The sequence below is a fragment of the Lagopus leucura genome, unplaced genomic scaffold (genome assembly GCF_019238085.1).
Source record: "Lagopus leucura isolate 7727_CA_CO unplaced genomic scaffold, USGS_WTPT01 Super-Scaffold_100018, whole genome shotgun sequence".
NCBI classification, from domain to species: Eukaryota; Metazoa; Chordata; class Aves; order Galliformes; family Phasianidae; genus Lagopus; species Lagopus leucura.
In genome coordinates, this window is record NW_024962272.1 from 888,654 (window position 1) to 907,756 (window position 19,103).

General features: G+C 37.7%; 1 protein-coding gene across 2 annotated transcripts in view; it reads left to right on the forward strand.

The window, feature by feature from the left end:
- Nucleotides 1–19,103, forward strand: part of KDM4C (lysine demethylase 4C) — a 301,610-nt gene that overhangs the window by 203,209 nt on the left and 79,298 nt on the right. For both annotated transcript variants that reach the window (XM_042877489.1, XM_042877490.1), the window contains exon 16: nucleotides 14,372–14,427. In XM_042877489.1, the coding sequence (XP_042733423.1) occupies nucleotides 14,372–14,427 (56 nt within the window). The remainder of the gene's footprint in view (nucleotides 1–14,371; nucleotides 14,428–19,103) is intronic.

The window sequence follows — 19,103 nt, forward strand, 5'->3', positions numbered from 1 at the left end:
CTCTTACTAGATAGAATCCAATTTTCATCTTGCATAGGTAACTAGAAAATCTTGTTATAGCTTCCTTATCAGACAATCATGAGTTTTAGGATCTTTGGAACTACTTTTGTGATTGTAGTGCTAGAGTCAGGGGAAGGTCAAGGGGAAAAGAAAATGTCTATACTAGCAAATAAAAGTTTACTATTAACGTGGAATATGACTGTCAGTTAAAAAGGGGTAGACAGCCCCACTGCTAATCAGAAACTTGTGTTAATTTCCTTTCAGAGAAGATAGAGCTATGATGAATCAGTGAATTCTAAGAATATTCACAGTCATGAATGACATCAGTAGGATTGAGTTTGATGTTTTCATTAAAAAATAAAACAATTAGAGCATTAGCTTGAAATCTGATGCCAATTGCTACTGAAATGGTAACATTTGCAGAGATATTTGGAGAGCATCTTATTCTTTGTGTGTTTGTCATAGTGTGTATATTTATCAAAAGTCACTGAAAAACTGTAAAACAAAGTACAATCTAAAATTTGTTAATACTTGATGTAGATAGTTCTGGAACTTGGCACTGAAGAGAATATAAAAACTGGAACATAGGAGGTTCCATACAAATATGAGAAAGAGGTTCTTTATCTTGAGGGTTACAGAGAACTGGAATGGGCTGCCCAGATTGACTATTGAGTCTCCTCTGGAGATAGTCTGAAGCCCACTGGATGCTTTCCTCTGTAACCTATTGTAAGGAACCTGCTTTAATAGAGTGGGCTGGGCTGGATGATCTCCAGAAGAGGTGCCTCCTAACCCCTACAATTCTGTGATATACACAGTAGTATGTGGACTGTAACAACAAAGATAATGATGTCATGACTGACTTGAGTTTTAATTTTATAGAATCACAGGATGGTTTAGGTTGCAAGTGACCTTTAAAGGTAGTCTAGCCTAACGATATTGCCATGGGGCAGGACATCTTTTACTAGACTAGAATGCCCAAAGCCCCATCCAGCCTGGAACTGAGTATGCAACATCTACAGCTGCTTTCTGCGATTTGTTCCAGTGGTTCACCATCACAGCAAATAATTTCTTCCATGTATCTAATCTTAGTCTACTATTTTTAGTTTAAAGCTATTACCCTGATCCTATCACCATACTTCTTGCTAAAATGTTCATCTTCGTCTCTCCTGTAGTCCCCCTTCAGGTACTGAAATTCTGCAATGAAGTCTCCCTGAGACCTTCTCTCCTGCAGGCTGAACAACCCCAGCTCTGTCAGCCTGTCTTCACCAGAGAGGTTCTCCAGCCATGTGATCATCTTCATGGCTTTCCCCTGGCCCAGGTCCTACACTGAGAAATCCATGCCCTTCTTATGTTGAGGGCCTCAGAGTTGAATACCATACTCCAGGTAGAGTCTCATGAGAACAGAGTAGAGGGGGAGAATATATCGGTTATTTTAGTTCTGTCTGGTCACTCTGTATTCTGCTTTCACCCTTCCTTGTGCATGTTTCCTAGCTTTCTGTCTGATACTCAATGAGGGGAAATGGTGGAATATGATGGGTAAAGGAAAATTTGGGCAGATTCAAGAGTGAGCTAATTAGAATTTTTCTTTGGTCAACTTCTGGGCAAAAATTTCAACCAAAGACAGCGTTCCTTTGTCAAAAATGAAGTGTTTTTAGAATTGTATCTGGACTCATTAACATCTTACATGCAAAGAATTATGGATGTTTTACTGAAGATTTTTATTTTATTCTATTACAATGCATACAACTTTCTGAAAATGAGGAAGACCTAATTTGTATGGGAAGCGTTTTTGGTCATATTATTTGAAGAGTCGAGACAAGGTGTTGAAATAATAACTGAAATTTCAAAAACATACAGAAAATAGCCAAACTGAACTTATTTGCAAAGTGCTTTTAAAGTTTGCTTTTTGCAAAAAATTACACTTCAGAAAATGGAGAAAAGAAGGTTATAGGAGTGGAAAGCAGTGTTGCCAGGTAGTATATATACCCATTAGGACAATTTATTTAATGTAAACTTCAGCTATTACTTTTAACTGAGTTGCTGTTAAATTTAATTAACACAAGCTTTTATGTGTATTGATACACCTACAAATCTGAACTGTTAATGCCAACAACTTGGTTTTTATATACCTCTGATTTGGTGACCTGAGTAAAATGAACTGGTGCCCTGCAAAATCTCTTCGTTTATAAATGTCTGTGGATTAAAATTTGTCATGAGTTGTAATTCAGGGGAATTTTACTGAAATGCTGAAGATTGATTAGATATATACTAGAAAAAATGTGTTCCTGTTCTAAGATCAGATGTCTGAAGTATCAGAAAAAATAAATCAGTCATGATGAATTTAGAAACTTCAATAATGTTTGCTTATCTATACACTTTATTTTTGTGTGCAGTCTTGTTAGACATTTTTTTTTCCCTAGGGCTATTAATCTAGCATCCCTCACTAATAGTAAATTTGCTTAAAAGTTGTCCTACATAATTGGCTATCTTGTATTTCTTTTTATTACTTATCCTTGTTACTGCATATCAATGCAAACTGTTCATTGTTAGTTGAAAGATATAGAAATGATAGATAGTAGATATGAAATCTGCAAGTGAAGTTAAATAGGAAAAATCCAACTATCAGGGATACAAATGGTGCTGTTATTTACTCATATGCGAATGCTAGCCAATTCAGTTTTTCTTTTTTAATAGAAGCATCTTTCAAAACTCTTGAGATGCTGAAGCAATCTCAGAAGTATTTGTGGTAATCTCTGAGAATTTACAAAGCTTCTGTGAGGTGCCTGGAAAATTTAGTACCCTTTTTATAAAAGTAGGGCATTGGTGGTCTAAGGAATTCTGACAGTCAACCTAGCTCGTATTCAAAGGGAAATACTAAACAAATGATGAATCTGTCAATTATTTCCAAACAGCTAGGCAACAACAAATGATATGTATTTATAGAAGAAGTGCCTTATATCTTTTTTTGCCATGATAGCTGCTGTGAAAAAGAAACAAACTAAAAATTTGATTCATCCTAACTTTCACGGACTTTTGGTAATGCTTTAAATTCTGTTACTGAAGCCACACAAGAATGATGACCTAGATGAACAGCTGCCAAACATACAGCAGTATGGATCTGTTTTCGACACTCAGTATCTCAGGCCACCATTTGTCTTATGTTACTCAGAGGGTAATAACCTTCTCTGCACCATTTGCTGATTGCTCTTCATGTCCTTATGAAGCATATGTGGAAAGCCAGAATGGTCTATTTTAAGTAATTTAAGGTCATTATATAGGAGATGGGGAAATATATTTCATATGAAACTGCCAAGGTGTTGAACTTATGCAGTATGTCATAGATTTTTCCACAACTGTCTATTGTTTGCCAGGTGTTATTCAAAATATTCTTTCTTCATTCCTTTCAGTATTTCAGTGAGATGAAAAAGATCAGTACAGAAGCATTCTTAATGAATTTTCTGCAGGTACCATGGACCCTGGACATTTTATAGGTTGAGTTTTACTATTTTGGGTTAGGATTACTATTTTAGATTTGATCTTGCTGTTTTGTGGAGTAGTAATAATGTTACTGTATTGACTGAATTCAGCAGATTGGTACAATTCTTGTCAGTGGCTGGAAACAGAGCAAACTCCCTGGGGAAGTGGATATGGCATCAAACCATCTGTAGTTCAAGAAGCATTTGAGCAACACTCTCAGTAATATAATTTGAATTTTGGGTGATCCTTTGTACAGTCAGGGATTTGACTCAGTGATCCTTGTCTTCCAACTGGGGATATTCTATGATCTGTACTTAAAGAGAAGCTATCAGTTGTGCCCAAATAAGATAGGCACATATAATAATAATATGCCTGGCCAGGCAATAGTTCTTGCTGCCTTCCAGAATTGTGAACACTCTGGTCACAAAGTTATCAGTTCTATAAGTCTGAAGCATCAGACCAGGATGTTTAGGCTTATACCAGGAGTGAAGCTTGAAATGCATATGAAATTATCTCTTTATTCTCTTCATGTTTGATGAGAGCCCAGCTGATCAACTATGTGGCAGTGAACACAAATGCTTCAGAAAAAAAACCTCATTAGATTGAATGGGCTGAAAGATAATGACATGTAATTAAAAACTTTTTTTTTTTTTTTTAAAGGTAAAAAATTCTTTCAATTATTTCTCATAGATGTCAGCAGTTCTGTAAGGGAGGGCTGAAAAGGGCCCGTAAGGGAGGGCTTGTTCATTATAGCTGAGAGAAAACAGGAAGGAAATAAGTAGTACTGTCATATGCAAAACAATCAGAGTAAATCAAAGACAAACATTATCAATTGCCTTTCCCTTAGTTTAGGGACAAGATAAAGCTGTAGCTGCTTTAAACTTCTTCAACAGAAGCTTGTGTTAATACCATGACACCTTGCAAAATTTCCTTTCTAAATATAGTGAAATATTGGAATGTAGAGATTTTGTAGAATTTACTCTTTGAAGACTCTTGAAAGTATGATAGAAAGTCATTTTGTCAGGAGTAGCTGAAGAAGCGCTGATTATGCCTCAAGTCAGAATAATGAAATAGACACTGAGGTTACTTTTTTCTGTGGTTCTCTTTTGCCTGTTTGAGCAGTAGCATTAATTGCAAAGCTATGTAACTGTGACTACAGTTCTCAAGGAGGAAAAAATCATCAGTTTGATAAACAACCTGAGTGTATTAGTGTATTTTTGTTTGCAAGCAGTTCCTTGCTGACGTCAGTGTTATTAAGAACTACTGATACTTATTTGGGTCCTATTTGTCATTTTAACATTAAGCTTTTGTTTCTTCTGGTTAATAACTTTAGATTGTCCTAAAAGCTGTCATCTAATCTTAGCTTTATTCTTAAGATATATGTGGCTTTAACTATTCTTGAAAAATGTTTTTTTAAAAAGACAACTGCTGGGCATGTCAGGGCATAACATTTCTTTTAAAAATGTGCATTTATGTTGGTCATGCCAACTGCAGCTGTAAGTTTTATGTTGCCTTTGAATTATATTTTTTTTTTTTTTTTTTTTTTTTTTTTGTTTTTATTAAATCAGGTTTTTATCTGTATATCCTTTTTCTCTATCTGCTGGTATGATATTTTATTATATTTGAAGTTGCTTTGTAGTACCACAGACATCTCTGGAGAGGGAGATGGAACTAAAATAAATTACTTATTGGTATGACCTTTTAAACTGGGGGGAGTATAGAATGAGTATTATTTTTATTCCAGCTCAGACAGCTCAGACTTACAGTTTTTGTATGAAAAAAATGTGTTGATCTTAATTCTTGTTCAGGGTAAGCATTCATTAACAGAACCACGACATCTTGTGGAAGATGTGAGACTGAGATCTGTCTGACTTGTAGGAATTACATACCCACAAAAACTCAATTCTTGCTTTAGAGAAGGTTGCAAAATCAGAAGATTTTAATATCAGAAGTATTTGTTGCCTGTATTTTCCAGAATATCTGAAATTTGATTTACTTTCTTGGCACAATTATTCCTAGAAAAGGGAGACTGAGCTGAGGAAGACTTGTTTGAAGAATTCTCTTATGGGTAAAACTTTAAATCTTGAAGGAATACTGGTTGGGAAACAGAGAGAAGGCAAAGTTTTGTGCATTGGAGAATAAAATGGATGTTACGAAAGAAAAGAGTTTTACAGATCTTGACTTAGACTTTGTAATTCATTTCAAATCAGGGATGGTTGCTTTTCATTCCTTTGCTTAAACTGTGAAGTTTTGTTGTTTGCTTTGTAGATAATAGTTTCTTAAACTTCAGTCAGTTATATTAAATTTATAGAAAATTTGAACTCTACGAGGTTTTTGTATATCTCTTACGATTTTGTAAAAGGATGAAGGGTGAAAGCATAGGAGTCCTAGCTGTATTAGTAACTGAATGAGATTGCACTTTATGTGAATCCCAATGAGGAATGTTATTAAAATTTGGAAGTAGCAAAATGCATTAGTGGACTCATTTTTCATAGCCAGACTTTTCTGTGATGATAATATAAATGGAATTCCCCAAGGAAAACTGCGTTTGAGATTCAGAAGCGTACTGTTCTCTTGCCTTCGTGGCTTCTCTAAGTTGCTGAAATAGCATGCTTTACAATACTTAACTTTTTCATCTTTTGGGATGCTCTTGGAACCATGATAATGTATCTTTATAGTCTAATACACAGTAGGTCCTGTTTGATAATGATTATTGACAAGTGGAAGGCTGATACAAAATTCATATATGCTAATGGACAAAAATAGCCATAAATCAATCTTCTCAGAAGAACAACAAAAAAAATTAAATAATTTTAAATAAGTCATCTGCATGGCTCCTGAAAGTGTAACTGTATTCATACAGAGTGTCTTGATTGAGAACAAACGCCTCATTAATCTTAAATGCTTCAGCTAAAGAAAGCTAGTGAAGTCAGGATGAATAATGACTGGCATTATGGAGAATGCAACGTAGTGTACAATGTGCAAGGATGTATTCATCTAGTAGCTATAGTACATAAACGTAAGTACTTTTATTATTTAGAGGACAAAAGGATTTTGGACAGGAAAGAGAAAGATATGAGTAAGTGACGAAGTGTGCTCCACTGTCTTACTTCATAGTAACTTCATTGTTAATAGCACAACTGGGGAAAAAGTGTAGATTTTCGCTGATTACTGTAACCTTTTATAGTACTACATAAATAATGCAGCATCTAAACTGGTCAGTTGGCACTGATTTCAAGAACTGTATGTATTTCAAACATCCTTTGCTGAGTGTAAGTGTTAAACAGTGTAGTGCATTTTTCTTTTTTTTTTTTCCCTGCAGATTAAGCTTTCTAGTGCTTTATATTTCTAATGCTTATGTTCAGTCTTTTGATTTGTATGTGTTTTGTGGTTAGAGTACATTGGCTGACAGATTTTTTCTTTCTTTTTTTTTTTTGCAAGGCATTTGAAAAGTAGCACATAAGAGCATTCTTCATTCAAGCCCAGAAACTACCCTGTTTCACCCCACTAAAAATAATGATTTTGAATAGTCTTTTTATAGTCATGCCCTTCTCACTGGTACAATGTCAGCAATTCTATTATAAACTCCTGTTTTCACAGCCTGATAACTGCCAAGATAACTCATTACATGTGAGTTGGCATAAAGTGTTTTAATTTTCAGACTGATTTCGTTAGCAAGCTTTAAAGCATTTTGATGTTGTTGATAAAGTTCTGGAGTGAGTGTAAAAAACTGCTTTTAGCAAAAAAAAAAAGACAGATTTCCTGCATTTTCCTTTTTAGAAAAGTGATGCTAAATTTTACCTATCTATCTGTCTGCTACCTTTTTCTTTCCAAACCTTCTCTGCAAGAAGATTACTTACTTGGAGGACCACAGGTGCTATTGCTAATTTATTTATCTAATTATTCTAATCAGAGATGGAAAGTATTGAATTTCTGGTTTTGGTATTAGCGTGTTACCAGGACATGCATTGCTTGTAAGAAAAGTCTTTGACACAGTTTATTTTAGAAGATTTGTAAATACTGAATTTCTGTGGTACTGTTGTAGAAAATGAAGAGTATTAAATCTGGGCAATATCTTTGTAATCTCAGACACGAAATCCATTTAAACCTTCAGATCACAGGATAGTTAGGGTTTATAGGAGCCTGTGCAGATTATCAGGTTCAACCCAGTGCTAATGCAGAATAACACACACTAAGTCTGTCTGCCTAAGGAGGAAGACTCCGTTACCTCTGTGGGCAAACTCATTCCAGTGCTTTGTAATTCATACAGTAAGAAATTGCTTCTTGAAATTCCCTTCTATGCTGGCTTGCCACTGATAATCATGTGAAAAGGCCTGGTTGCCTTGAGCACCTCTGTATTTCATAGATTCATAAAATAGTTTAGATTTAGGTTGAATGAAAATGTATAGGTCTCCTAGTTCCAAGCCCCTTACCATGGACAGGGACTTTACACCAGATCAGATTGTTGAAAGCCCTGTCCAATCTGAAGCTGAATACTTCCTGGGATGGGGCATCCACAGCTTCTCAGGGCAACCTGTTCCAGTGTCTCACCAGCCTTTTATTAAAGAATATTCTCCTAACTTCTGATGTGTATCTCCTCTCTTTTAATTTGGAAACATTCCCCTATGTCTTGAAATTACCAGACCATTTAAAAGTTGCTCTGTATCATCTTTACAAGTTCCCATCAGGTCCTTGAAGGCCGTAAAGAGATCTCTTTCCCTTCTCCAACCTGAACGAGACCAACTGACTCAATCTGTCTTCATGGGAGAGGTGCTCCTGCCCCCTGATCGTCTTTGTGGCCCTCCTCTGAACCTATTCCAACAGCTCCAACATGTCTTGCTTGTGCAAAGGAGCCCAGTACAATTTTTATGGGCAGGGAGAAGGATAGAAATAGCCAGTAGCAGAATATCCCAGCACAGTGGTGCTGATTTCTTGAAAAAAACAGCTTTTCATCTACTGATGTTTAGATTTTAATATTTACCATTGTTTCCAAATACTGTCTTACAGTAATAAGAATAATCCTATATATATTTTCATCAGTAGAAATGCTGCCATTCCATTTTTCTTTGTGTGTTTGCTAATTGCTTAACTTCAGTGTGGTGGTTATTTCTGCAGTCTCATTCTTTTGAGGGAAAATAATTACTTTTGTTTCTTGTACCCTTGATTCTTAGTATTTATTTGTTTGTTTATTTAAAACACAGCTAAGCTCTGTCCTTTAGGCTTCTCTTCAAAGGTGAGGATATCTATAATCTTTCTTGGATGCTTGGAAACAGTTAAGTGTTGCAGAAAGTGTTTCCTATTAGGCCACCTAACATTCTCCATGTCACACCCTCTATGTTTTTGACTTCAGATGTACATGTTGTGACGAGAAATGACACTATTTAGGGCAGTGTGGAAAGATTAAAATACTCAGAAGTGGACAGTTTCTGAAAATAGCATTTGCCAATGTGTTAAGAGAAAAACCGACTCTTTTTTAATTACAAAATTGTAGATACCAAAATAAATCAGATAGGGACATCAGATAAGTAAGGAGACACCAATGCCAGCTGAATTAGTGCTATTCAGAGATGTTATGCTGGGTATTACAGGGCAGTTAGAAGATGAAACAGAAGTTAGAAGGTGAAACACTTAGGGCATTTTTTGTTCAAAGGCTGCTCTTGAAAAAGCCAACCAGAACATTCTGAGGAACACAAAATTTGTTTCTTGGCCTTAACCATAGAAACTATATCTATGTCACTTGGTTGTGGCAGAGTTCAAGATTAGATACTAGTTTTCTACAATTTTCTACCAACCTGCTTGTAAATATGGCTAATAAGTCAGCATTTCTTTAACAGTTTTACATCAGAACAGTCTTAAAACTGAAAACAATTGTTCTGATTTCTCACTAGAAATATTTAGGACTGTTAGACACTAATCACAGTCAAAAGAAGCATAGGAACATAGTTGAGATAAAAAACAGTGTTTTATGAATTGGATAAACAGTGTCCTGTTTACTGAAGCAGTGCTAAAAACATTATAAATGTCTTCCTTGCTTCAGTTTACCACACAAAATATGTACTTATTATAAACATCACAGAATGGTTTGGTTGGAAGGGACCTTTAAGATCATCTAGTTCCAACACCCTGCTTTAGGCAGGGACACCTCCCTCTAGACCAGTCTACTCAAAGCCCCATCCAGCCTGGCCTTTAGTGCTTCCAAGGAGATGACATCTGCAACCTCACTGGGCAGCCTGTTCCAGTGTCTTCAACAAGGCCAAAAGTGAATACCTTGGGAAGAATGTAAACCTTAGGTAAGCATTCCCTAATCCTCTCCCAGTCTATAACAATACACAAATAGGAAACTGCTGTAGCCAAGGGCAGTGTCTGTCTATTTGCTCACTAGAAGGTGGCCAATGATGAATTTTTTTAATGAATTTCTTGTTTAAATGGTGTAAACTTCTAGCATTCACATGTGGCAAACTTAAGTCACATTTTGTGAAGAATGGTTTGGGTTTTTTTTTGTCTATCTAGAATTAGCTGCTTTCTGTTGTCCTTTGATAGCAACCACCTGGTTTTTGTATTGGTCTACTTAGTGAAGTCTTTTTCCAAGCCACTCATAATTTTATTGGCATTTCTCATACTCCACACTTGTCTTTTCCTTCCTGGCCTGAACATCCACCAACCTGGTTAATTATCTCGTAGTTACCACTTGTTGCAGGTGGTGCTAACTGAATAGAAAGAGTGGATTTTTTTTTAATTAAGGTCCATAAGAATAAGAATAGGTAGAAATGAACAAAGTTTTGTTCAATTATTGAGATACTCTTGAAAACAGGGTGCAGCTGAATAGGGAAGAGTTCAAGATGCTGAAGCTAGAGTACAGATACAGGAATATGGAGCAGTCATACCAGTCACTGCTGTAGAAGTGTTTCTGAGGGTTGTGGTGCATGCAGTTGTTGCTGTTCATAGAGGACATGCATGTAGGATCTGCTATAGTGAATTAACACAAAATCAGCTAATCCTGCTCTGCTTGACGGTGTAGATTATTTGCTCTCTTTGCATTTTAGAGGAAAAATGTGACCTCAAATGAAAATAGTGAGTAAAAAATTAGTGATAGTTTAACTTAGAAGCTGCAGGTGGAAACTGGCAAAAATTAAAGGAACGATCTGTTTCTCATTTTTATCATGCATAAAGCAAAAAGCAAAAAAAGCTTAAATGACAGCAGAGAAGCTTCAGGTTAGCTGCTGGCAGGAATGTGAAAGGACTGGAAGAGATTGTTAGATTGGTTATGGAAACTATATCACCACATTTTTTTTAAGAATTTGGAAAAATGTCAGACATAATTAATTAGGAATAATATATGTTTTATTTACACAGTTTTTATCCACCCACACATATATATTTCCTTGAACTGAGTAAACATTGTTCCTTGGAGACGCCATTGTAATTTACAGGGTCGCAGAAGAATAAAGAGAGCAGTTTAACAAGAAAGAGGATCAAGTGGAATAATGTTCATAGTTGTCCATAGGAATAACCATTATTTGACTGTTACTTTCCCTCACCCATGGCTTGACTGGATTCTGTTTCATTGCTGTATCAAACTGCTTCCTATTCACACAGAATGGTACTGCTGATGAAGTAGGCAAATATGGAGTGTGTGAAAGCCTTTCCTGAGAGTGTTGCAGTCATTATGACTTCGAATTTTGAGCGCAGAAAGCATGCAAAGACAACCAAATGCATTCACTTTAACATATAAATAAGTGTGAACAGACTTCTTTGTTGTTGTTGTTGTGTTCATCCATGCAATAATAATTAGTATGCAGCTATGCTTGAATAATGGCGTATCATTCCAGTGAAGGTGTTCCATCTTTTGGATGTATGTATCAAAGAGAATTTGGTTAATTCACATTGACTTTTGCTGTGTTTTATAGCAGTGGCTGAAACAGACAAATGGAAAATAGACTAGATTAGGAATGGTGGTTGCAAAATTCACTGTTTAATTGTAAACAAGGAAAACCGTGCAGTCCAGAACCTATGAATGTGATTGTTATGAAAAAATGCATTGTTTCCACTAAAAATCTAAAAGACAAAGCAAACATTAGTGTAATAAAGACTGTGAATTATATGGGAATGGCTTAGTTTATACAGCTATTGGAAAAGAGTGTTTTCTTTTATAATTCTAGAATGTTATGGTGATTTTTAAGCAGGTGAGCAATTAAAAAAATTCCAAGGTTTAATTATTAGATAAGTGTAAAATAACCAGATAAGTGTAAAATAACATGCATAAGAAATTATTACTTAATGCAAATACATATGACATAAAATTACTTGCTTAAAAGTTTTGCAAAGGAATAGTGAATAAGGTGATGCTACAGTGAGGCTCTACATTGAAGTCTGTTGCTTATCCTGAATTGTATATGCAGTGAATACTCGTTCTTTCTGTATGAGGACAGGGGTTATAAATGCTAATGTATGTCTGATATCACGGCTGTCCATAGCAGGCACATCTTTACCAGAAATATTAGTACTTCTAATAATTGCTTCCCCTGTATTTTCGTTGTTTGCAGTATGCCAAAACTGGAGATAAAGTAATGGTCATATTGCACCGATGTAGGACAATACTTTGCAAAGCTAGGATATAAAATCTGAAAGCCTTCACTTCTGGGCCTGTCCACACATATTTGCTATAAACACTGATGACATTTTCAAGTTCCTACAGTTGGTATCTACCACAGAATGACCGTGTGGTTATTGCCACCATTACTGCCTATGCACTGAAGACTTGTATATGTGGATTTCAGTTCCTACAGGCCCTGCATAGGAAAAAATTGTCAAGCATCAGGCTGCTACTGGGAATACATAAAGCAACTTTCTCTCTCTCTCTTTTTTTTTTTTTTTTCCCTTTCAACCTCGTACGAAATCTCTGTGCTATACTGGGTAAGAATTATGAATTGCAGTGTATAATTCAGAATTCTTTATATTGTGTCTAAGAGACAGGAAAACAGAAATTTGTTTGTAGTACCTTATTATTATTTTAGCGTAATCTATTTGTAGAATTGTTTTATAGCCTTGGATTTTTTCTGTAGTTGCATTGAGAAACTACACAGCAAATGATCAGATTAAGGTTTTCCTTAAAAATATCTATTAGAAGCAGGAAAGATTCATTCTCATTCTAGTACTGAATTTCAATGTAGGCTAGAATAAAAAATAAAATCTCACAAAATAGAGGCTCTATTTTATTTTACTGAACAAGAGTAGTCTTTTTTATAGCAAATATAAAAAAATTAAATTAATTAATTAAAACAATTTATTAATTATAGACAAACAACAACAATTGCAACAAAAAAAGAGAATCCACAAGTGAGTGATCTGCTGAACTTTCAGTTTGAAGGGAGATAAGGAAGTAGTTCCCCACAAATTTTTCAATTGAATCAGAGTCATATTCTTTTCAAGAGTCTGGAGATGTTATTCATCCCCTACACTGTAAGCTTCCTACTCCTGCAGAACTGCAGGAATTTACCCATTCTTGAATGAATGTTCCATTTTGAATATTTTGTATGCTGCTTGGATCATTCATCTGATTTCTCGTGAGCTTGCCAACTTAATTTTAATTTTCTCATCTTGCATCCCACTGTCATATTTAAAACTAAAGCATTCTATTGGTCAGTAGCTCATGACAATGGCTGGCATGCTCTGCATATTAAGATCAACATTAATAGCAGAAAAGATTACCCATTACCTCGTGGAGTTTAAAATAAATCAAAGGAAGAGATAGACTTTTCTTTCACTTGTTTGTAAGAAGGGATCTAAAGAGAAACCGTGTGGAAGAGGCTGCAGTGCTATAGAATTAGCTGTAATTGTGCCCCATTTAGCTTCTGTCTGGTTTTGGTAGGAGAAGATTTCATTCGATTAAGTGTGAGAACCCCACAAAGATACAGCCGATTGAGTAAAAGTGTTGGTTTTGCAAGGATCAGTTTTACTTACACTCCAACAGTCAAATGGAAAAGTCCTGTGGATTTTTAGTATAATCCTATTGACTTGTTTGCTGATTGAGTCTCTGTAAAATTACGGACAGTAAATATTGAAAAAGCCACTCAGTTCTGCAGGAGTAGCCCCTTTATGGCCATTTCTCCTCTCTTGATGCAGAAACTACCTGTTTCTGCTCCTTTGCATGCCAGGAAGGATTGTTATTCTAAGCCTTTAGATTTTTGGATTTAAGAGTTCTGGTGAACTGGAACCTGGAATAAGTGGGGTTCAATCCTAGGTCTCTTGTGTTTAAAGCAATGAACCTCACGTCTGTACACCTCTGTAATAACATTAACTACATTAAAATGGCACTGTATGAAAAAATATGTTACTCTGTGATATTGGTAGGTAAGGCGACATGTTATCTGCTTAAATTGCGAAGAAAATTCATTAGTTGCAAGGAAGTACGTTGTTGTTAGGGTAAGTCTTTCTCAAAAGAAAGTATCAAACACAGAATGTCTTTCATTATGTGAATTGAATCAATGGCTTATGAGACAGTGCTTTCTTCCTAACTTTTATTAAGCTAATTATGTATCATTTTATTGTGTTTTACCATAGTAGGTTTCGTGGCAATTTCTGTTGCAGTACTAGCTGAATGCTTTTTCATTTGGTGTTGCCTTCAAAGGGATTCTGTAACTTTATTCAAGAGTAGTATTTAAAACTTATTTTTCTTCAGCTCTTTTGAATTGTCAGCCTTTTTGTTATTATATTCTTTTTTTTTTTTTTTTTTTTTTTTTTTTTTCTGTAAGGAAGTGCATTGCTTCTAAGTGGCAGGTTGTATGCCAGTACTGAACTATATTAGCAATTTACATGTAGTTAAGATCAGTTTAGTGAGACTGCTTTGTAACCAGTCAATAAAGCTCACTTGTTTCTACACTGTTTTTATTTTTAGGAATGTTGTCTCTGCAACTTGAGAGGTGGTGCATTAAAACAAACTACTGACAAGAAGTAAGTAATAAATTCTTCGAGATTGCACATTTTTGTTTAAAATTTTTTCCTAACACATTCTCATGTACTGAGCATTTGTAATCTTAATTACTTGACAGTGTGCTTTTAAGATGAATCTGTGCAGAATTAAAATTACTCCCCCTGAAATGCATCATTGGCATTTTGTGAAATAGTTAGATGCTAAAATGTGTATTTGTTTTAGTATTTGCACACGCTTACTTGTTGCAAATTCTATTCTGCTTGTTGTTGTGTAAAGAAAGCAAATGATTTGTCATTGCTTGTATGAGAAAATCTTATCAAACAGTGAAGTGTAGTTTATTCTTTAGCACTGAAAATTTGTTATTAGTAAATTTATAGAGAATCTTTGAACTTCTCCTAGAAACAATATTTTAAATTAATTAATCTGAATCACTGAATCACAGAATCATCAAGGTTGGAAAAGACCTACAAGATCATCCAGTCCAATCATCCACCTATTACCAATAGTTCTCACTAAACCATGTCCCTCAACACAATGTGCAAATGTTCCTTGAGCACCTCTAGGATCAGTGACTCCTCCACAGCCCATTCCATTGCCTGACCACTCTTTCAGAGAAGTAGTATTTCCTAAAGTCCAGCCTGAATCTCCCCTGGCGCAGCTTGAAGCCATTCCCTCTGGTCCTACCACCAGTTACAAGAGAGAAGAGGCTGATCCCCAGCTCACTACAACCTCCCTTCAGGAAGTTATAGAGAGCATTAAGGTCTTCCCTGAGCCTCCTCTTCTCCAGGCTGAACAGTCCCAGCTCCTTCAGCCTCTCCTCATATGGCCTGTGCTTCAGACCCCTCGCCAGCTTTGTTGCCCTTCTTTGAACCCACTCCAGGGCCTCAATGTCTTTCTTGCAGAGGGGGCCCAAAACTGAGCACAGTAGTTGAGGTGCTCACCAGAGCTGAGTACAGGGGGACAATCACTTCTCTGTTCCTGCTGGCAACACTGTTCCTGATGCAAGCCAGAATGCCATTGGCCTTCTTGTCCACCTGGGCACACTGCTGGCTCATGTTCAGCCGAGCATCAATCAATACCCCCAGGTTCATTTCCTCTACACAGTCTTCCAGCCACTCTGCCTCAAGCCTGTAGCATTGCCTGGGGTTATTGAGGCCAAAGTGCAGGACCCAGCATTTGGTCTTGTTGAACCTCATCCCATTGGCTTCAGCCTAGCTATCCAACCTGTCCCATCAAGTATCATGGTGGTTGAAGTCCTCCAGGAGAACTGGTGCCTGTGATTGTGAGACTACTTTCATCAATTTCCTCCTTCTAATGAGGAGGAACACACCCACAAATATGTCACCCATATTGGCCTTCCTTTTAGTTGTCACCTGTAAGCTCTCCCTTCACTCATCATTCATCTCTGGGCAGAAGTCAGTACATGTAGTTTTCTCCCACATAAAGTGCAGCTCCATGGCATCATCTTGCTTGTCTGTCTTTACAAAAAATACATACTCATCCATGAATGTGTTCCGGTCATGCGAAATGTCTCACCATGTCTCCATGATCTCAGTAAGATCATGGTCCTTGGACTGTACACAGATCTCTAATTCTTCCTGTTATTTGCAATGCTATGTCCATTGGTATAGAGTCACTTTAAAGAAGAAAAGGGAACAGGATTTATATTTCCTTGGGGGAATACAAGAAGATCATAGAATGATAGACTCTTAGAATGGCTTAGGTCAAAAAGGACCACAATTATCATCTGGTTTCAGTCCCCTGCTATGTGCAGGGTCACCAACCACCACATCAGGCTGCCCAGAGCCACATCCAGCCTGGCCTTGAATGCCTCCAGGGATAGGGCATCCACAACCTTCCTGGGCAATCTGTTCCAGTGTGTCACCACCCTCTGTGTGAAAAACTTCTTCCTAATATCTAACCTAAACCTTTCCTGCTTCAGTTCCAGACCATTCCCCGTTTTCCTATCACTGTCCATTCTTGTGAACAGTCATTCCCCCTCCTGTTTATAAGCTCCCTTCAAGAACTGGAAGGCCACAGTGAGGTCTCCCTGGAGTGTTCTCTTCTCCAGTCTAAACCCAGTTCCCTCAAACTTTCTTCATAGAAGAGGTGCTCCAGCCTTCTGATCATCTTAGTGGCCCTCCTCTTGTCCCGCTCTAAGAGCTCCATGTTCTTCCTGTAGTGAGGGCCCCAGGACTGAATGTAGTACTCCTGATGTGGCCTCACAAGAGCTGAGTAGAAGGGGACAATCACCTCCTTCTCCCTGCTGGCCACCCCTTTTTTAATGCAGCCCAGGATATATTTGGCTTTTCAGGCTGCAAGCGCACACTGATAGCTCATGTCCAGCATCTCTTCCACCAGGACCCCTAAGTCCTTTTCCACAGGGCTGCTCTTAAGGGGCTCTTCTCCCAGTTTGTATAAAATACCTGGGATTGCCCTGACCCAAGAGCAGCACCCTGCCCTGAACATCATGGGCCCACTTTTACAGCCAGTTCAGGTCCCTCTGGATGGCTTCCCTTTCCTCCAATGTATTGACCATACCATTCAGCTTGGTGTCATCTGCAAACTTGCAATGGCACTCGGTGCCATTGTCTGTGTTACTGATGAAGATGTTGAAGAGTACTGTCTTAAGAACGATCCCTTCAAGAGGTACACTGCTTGTGACTGGTCTACACACTAAAGACCTTCTGTAACTATACATACTGCTGAGGTGACTGGCCTTCTGGCTTATGCGATGGAAGGCAGCTAAGGAACATTTGTCACTGTTTTGGTTGGCCTTGTTTATTTCACGAGTTAGTTCAATGTCATGACCATTTCCATTTTGGACACCATACCCCAAGCCCTTCAGTTTTAAAGCCCACCTCAATAAGTTTGCCAGCCCACTGCTGAAGATAGCTCTGCCTTTTCTACACAGACATATCCCATCTATCCATAATGTGTTGTAATCCTCATAGAAATTCCCCTCGTCATGAAAACTGCGAGCGTTGTGTCAGCACCAGCCATATAGCTGGAATTTGGACAGGCATTATATGTCAATTTCTGACTGCCCTCTTTCCTCCAGCTGGCAAAATTGAGAAGGTAACCTGGGCACCAGTCTTTTTCACTTGCACTCCCATGGCTTTATACTATTCTTTAATTCTGACCATATTCCAGCTTCCAGTGTCATTCATGCCCACAGTATAAAGGAGAAGAAAATAATAGTCTATGCTTTAGACAATCTATTGCACACTGTTTCCAGTATCCCATATCTTGGCTCCTGAGAGGCAGTAAACCAATCAAGACTCCCTGTCACGCCAACAGAAGGGACCCTTCATGCCTTTTGAGGGAGAGTCACCGACTACAAGCACTCGGTGTTTCCTTTTATGGTGTCCTCTGTAAGCTGTTGATATGACTTCTCCTTGCAGACCTTGGTCATGGGTTTGCATGAGCTTAGTATCTGCTTTTAGTAGTGAAGTTAGAAGGTGGGGGCTGAAGGGGAGCCCTGCTTTTGTGTATCACCAGGGACTAAAGTGCCTCCTTCTCAGTATTATCCAGTCCCGGAATATGGTCCTTAAACCAGCTCTCTCTCTCAGCATCTCTAATGCTATGCAGCTTTTTAACTGCTTCTTGCAACTCAGCCACTAGTCATGAAAGATCATTCACCTGTGCACACCTTGGACAGGTACTTACCTTAACACCAGGAGAAGGTTCAAAGCATTTGGTGCAACGAGCTGCTTTAACCTAAATCTCCTTTTTGACCTGTTCTTTCTGGGTAAATATATCAGGTATCTCTGAGGATTTTCTCGCAGGGGCACTGATTTTAACCCTCAAGTGAGTGCCCACCTCCATACTCACAGAAATCAGGAGCACTTCCCTGGTTGTGAATCTGCATGCAAGGTACAGAACCCTGCCTGAGTGAACTGCAGCAACAGAGTGCTGTTCCTCGATGAGAAGAAAGTGTTCCGCATCTTCTGTTTTCTACATGTCCTACCCGCACAAACTGCCATGCCACACCATGCCCTTAATGATTTCCATGTCCTTGTCACCATGCTCCTGGTCACTCTAACTCCCTAGGGGCTGTCTCTGTGTGTGTGGAGGGTTGCACCATCACTTCTCACCCTGCCCATACTGTATCACAGCTGTTCCTCATCAGTGCTTCTCCCTTCCTGGTCAGGTAAGGCTGGGGCTCCTATGTCTCCCTGTGCTTCTCTCTTTGTGGTTTTTGCCATGGTTCTGCCTTGCTGGAAGGAGTCTCCCAGCTGCTTCCATTCTGGAGCTGATCCTATCAAAGTTATCAACATTATCCTCATCCTAAATCCAACACGCAGCACCATAACATCTACTAAGGAGAAAGTTTCCTGTATCCCATCTGAAACTGGAACAGTAAACAAAACAGATAAAATGGGGAGTGGTGCACTTTATTATTATTTTTAATCCCAATATTGGAACACTCTTCATGTATTTTGAGTCTTCATTGAACCTGTTGCATTCTTTTAGTAACTTAGCAGTATCTTGTAAACCTCTTTCTTTAACCCTTAGAACTGCAGCGTGATTGTTCAGCAGTGTGATCATTCCACTTATCAGGCCAGAATTTGTTAGCGATTTGCAACTGGTTGCATAGTATTTTTTTTTAGTGTTGTAAATAGTTGGGTGAGGAGAACGTTGCATGTGAAATTTATGGATCAGATCTTAACTTCAACAAACATTAATTCTGTTG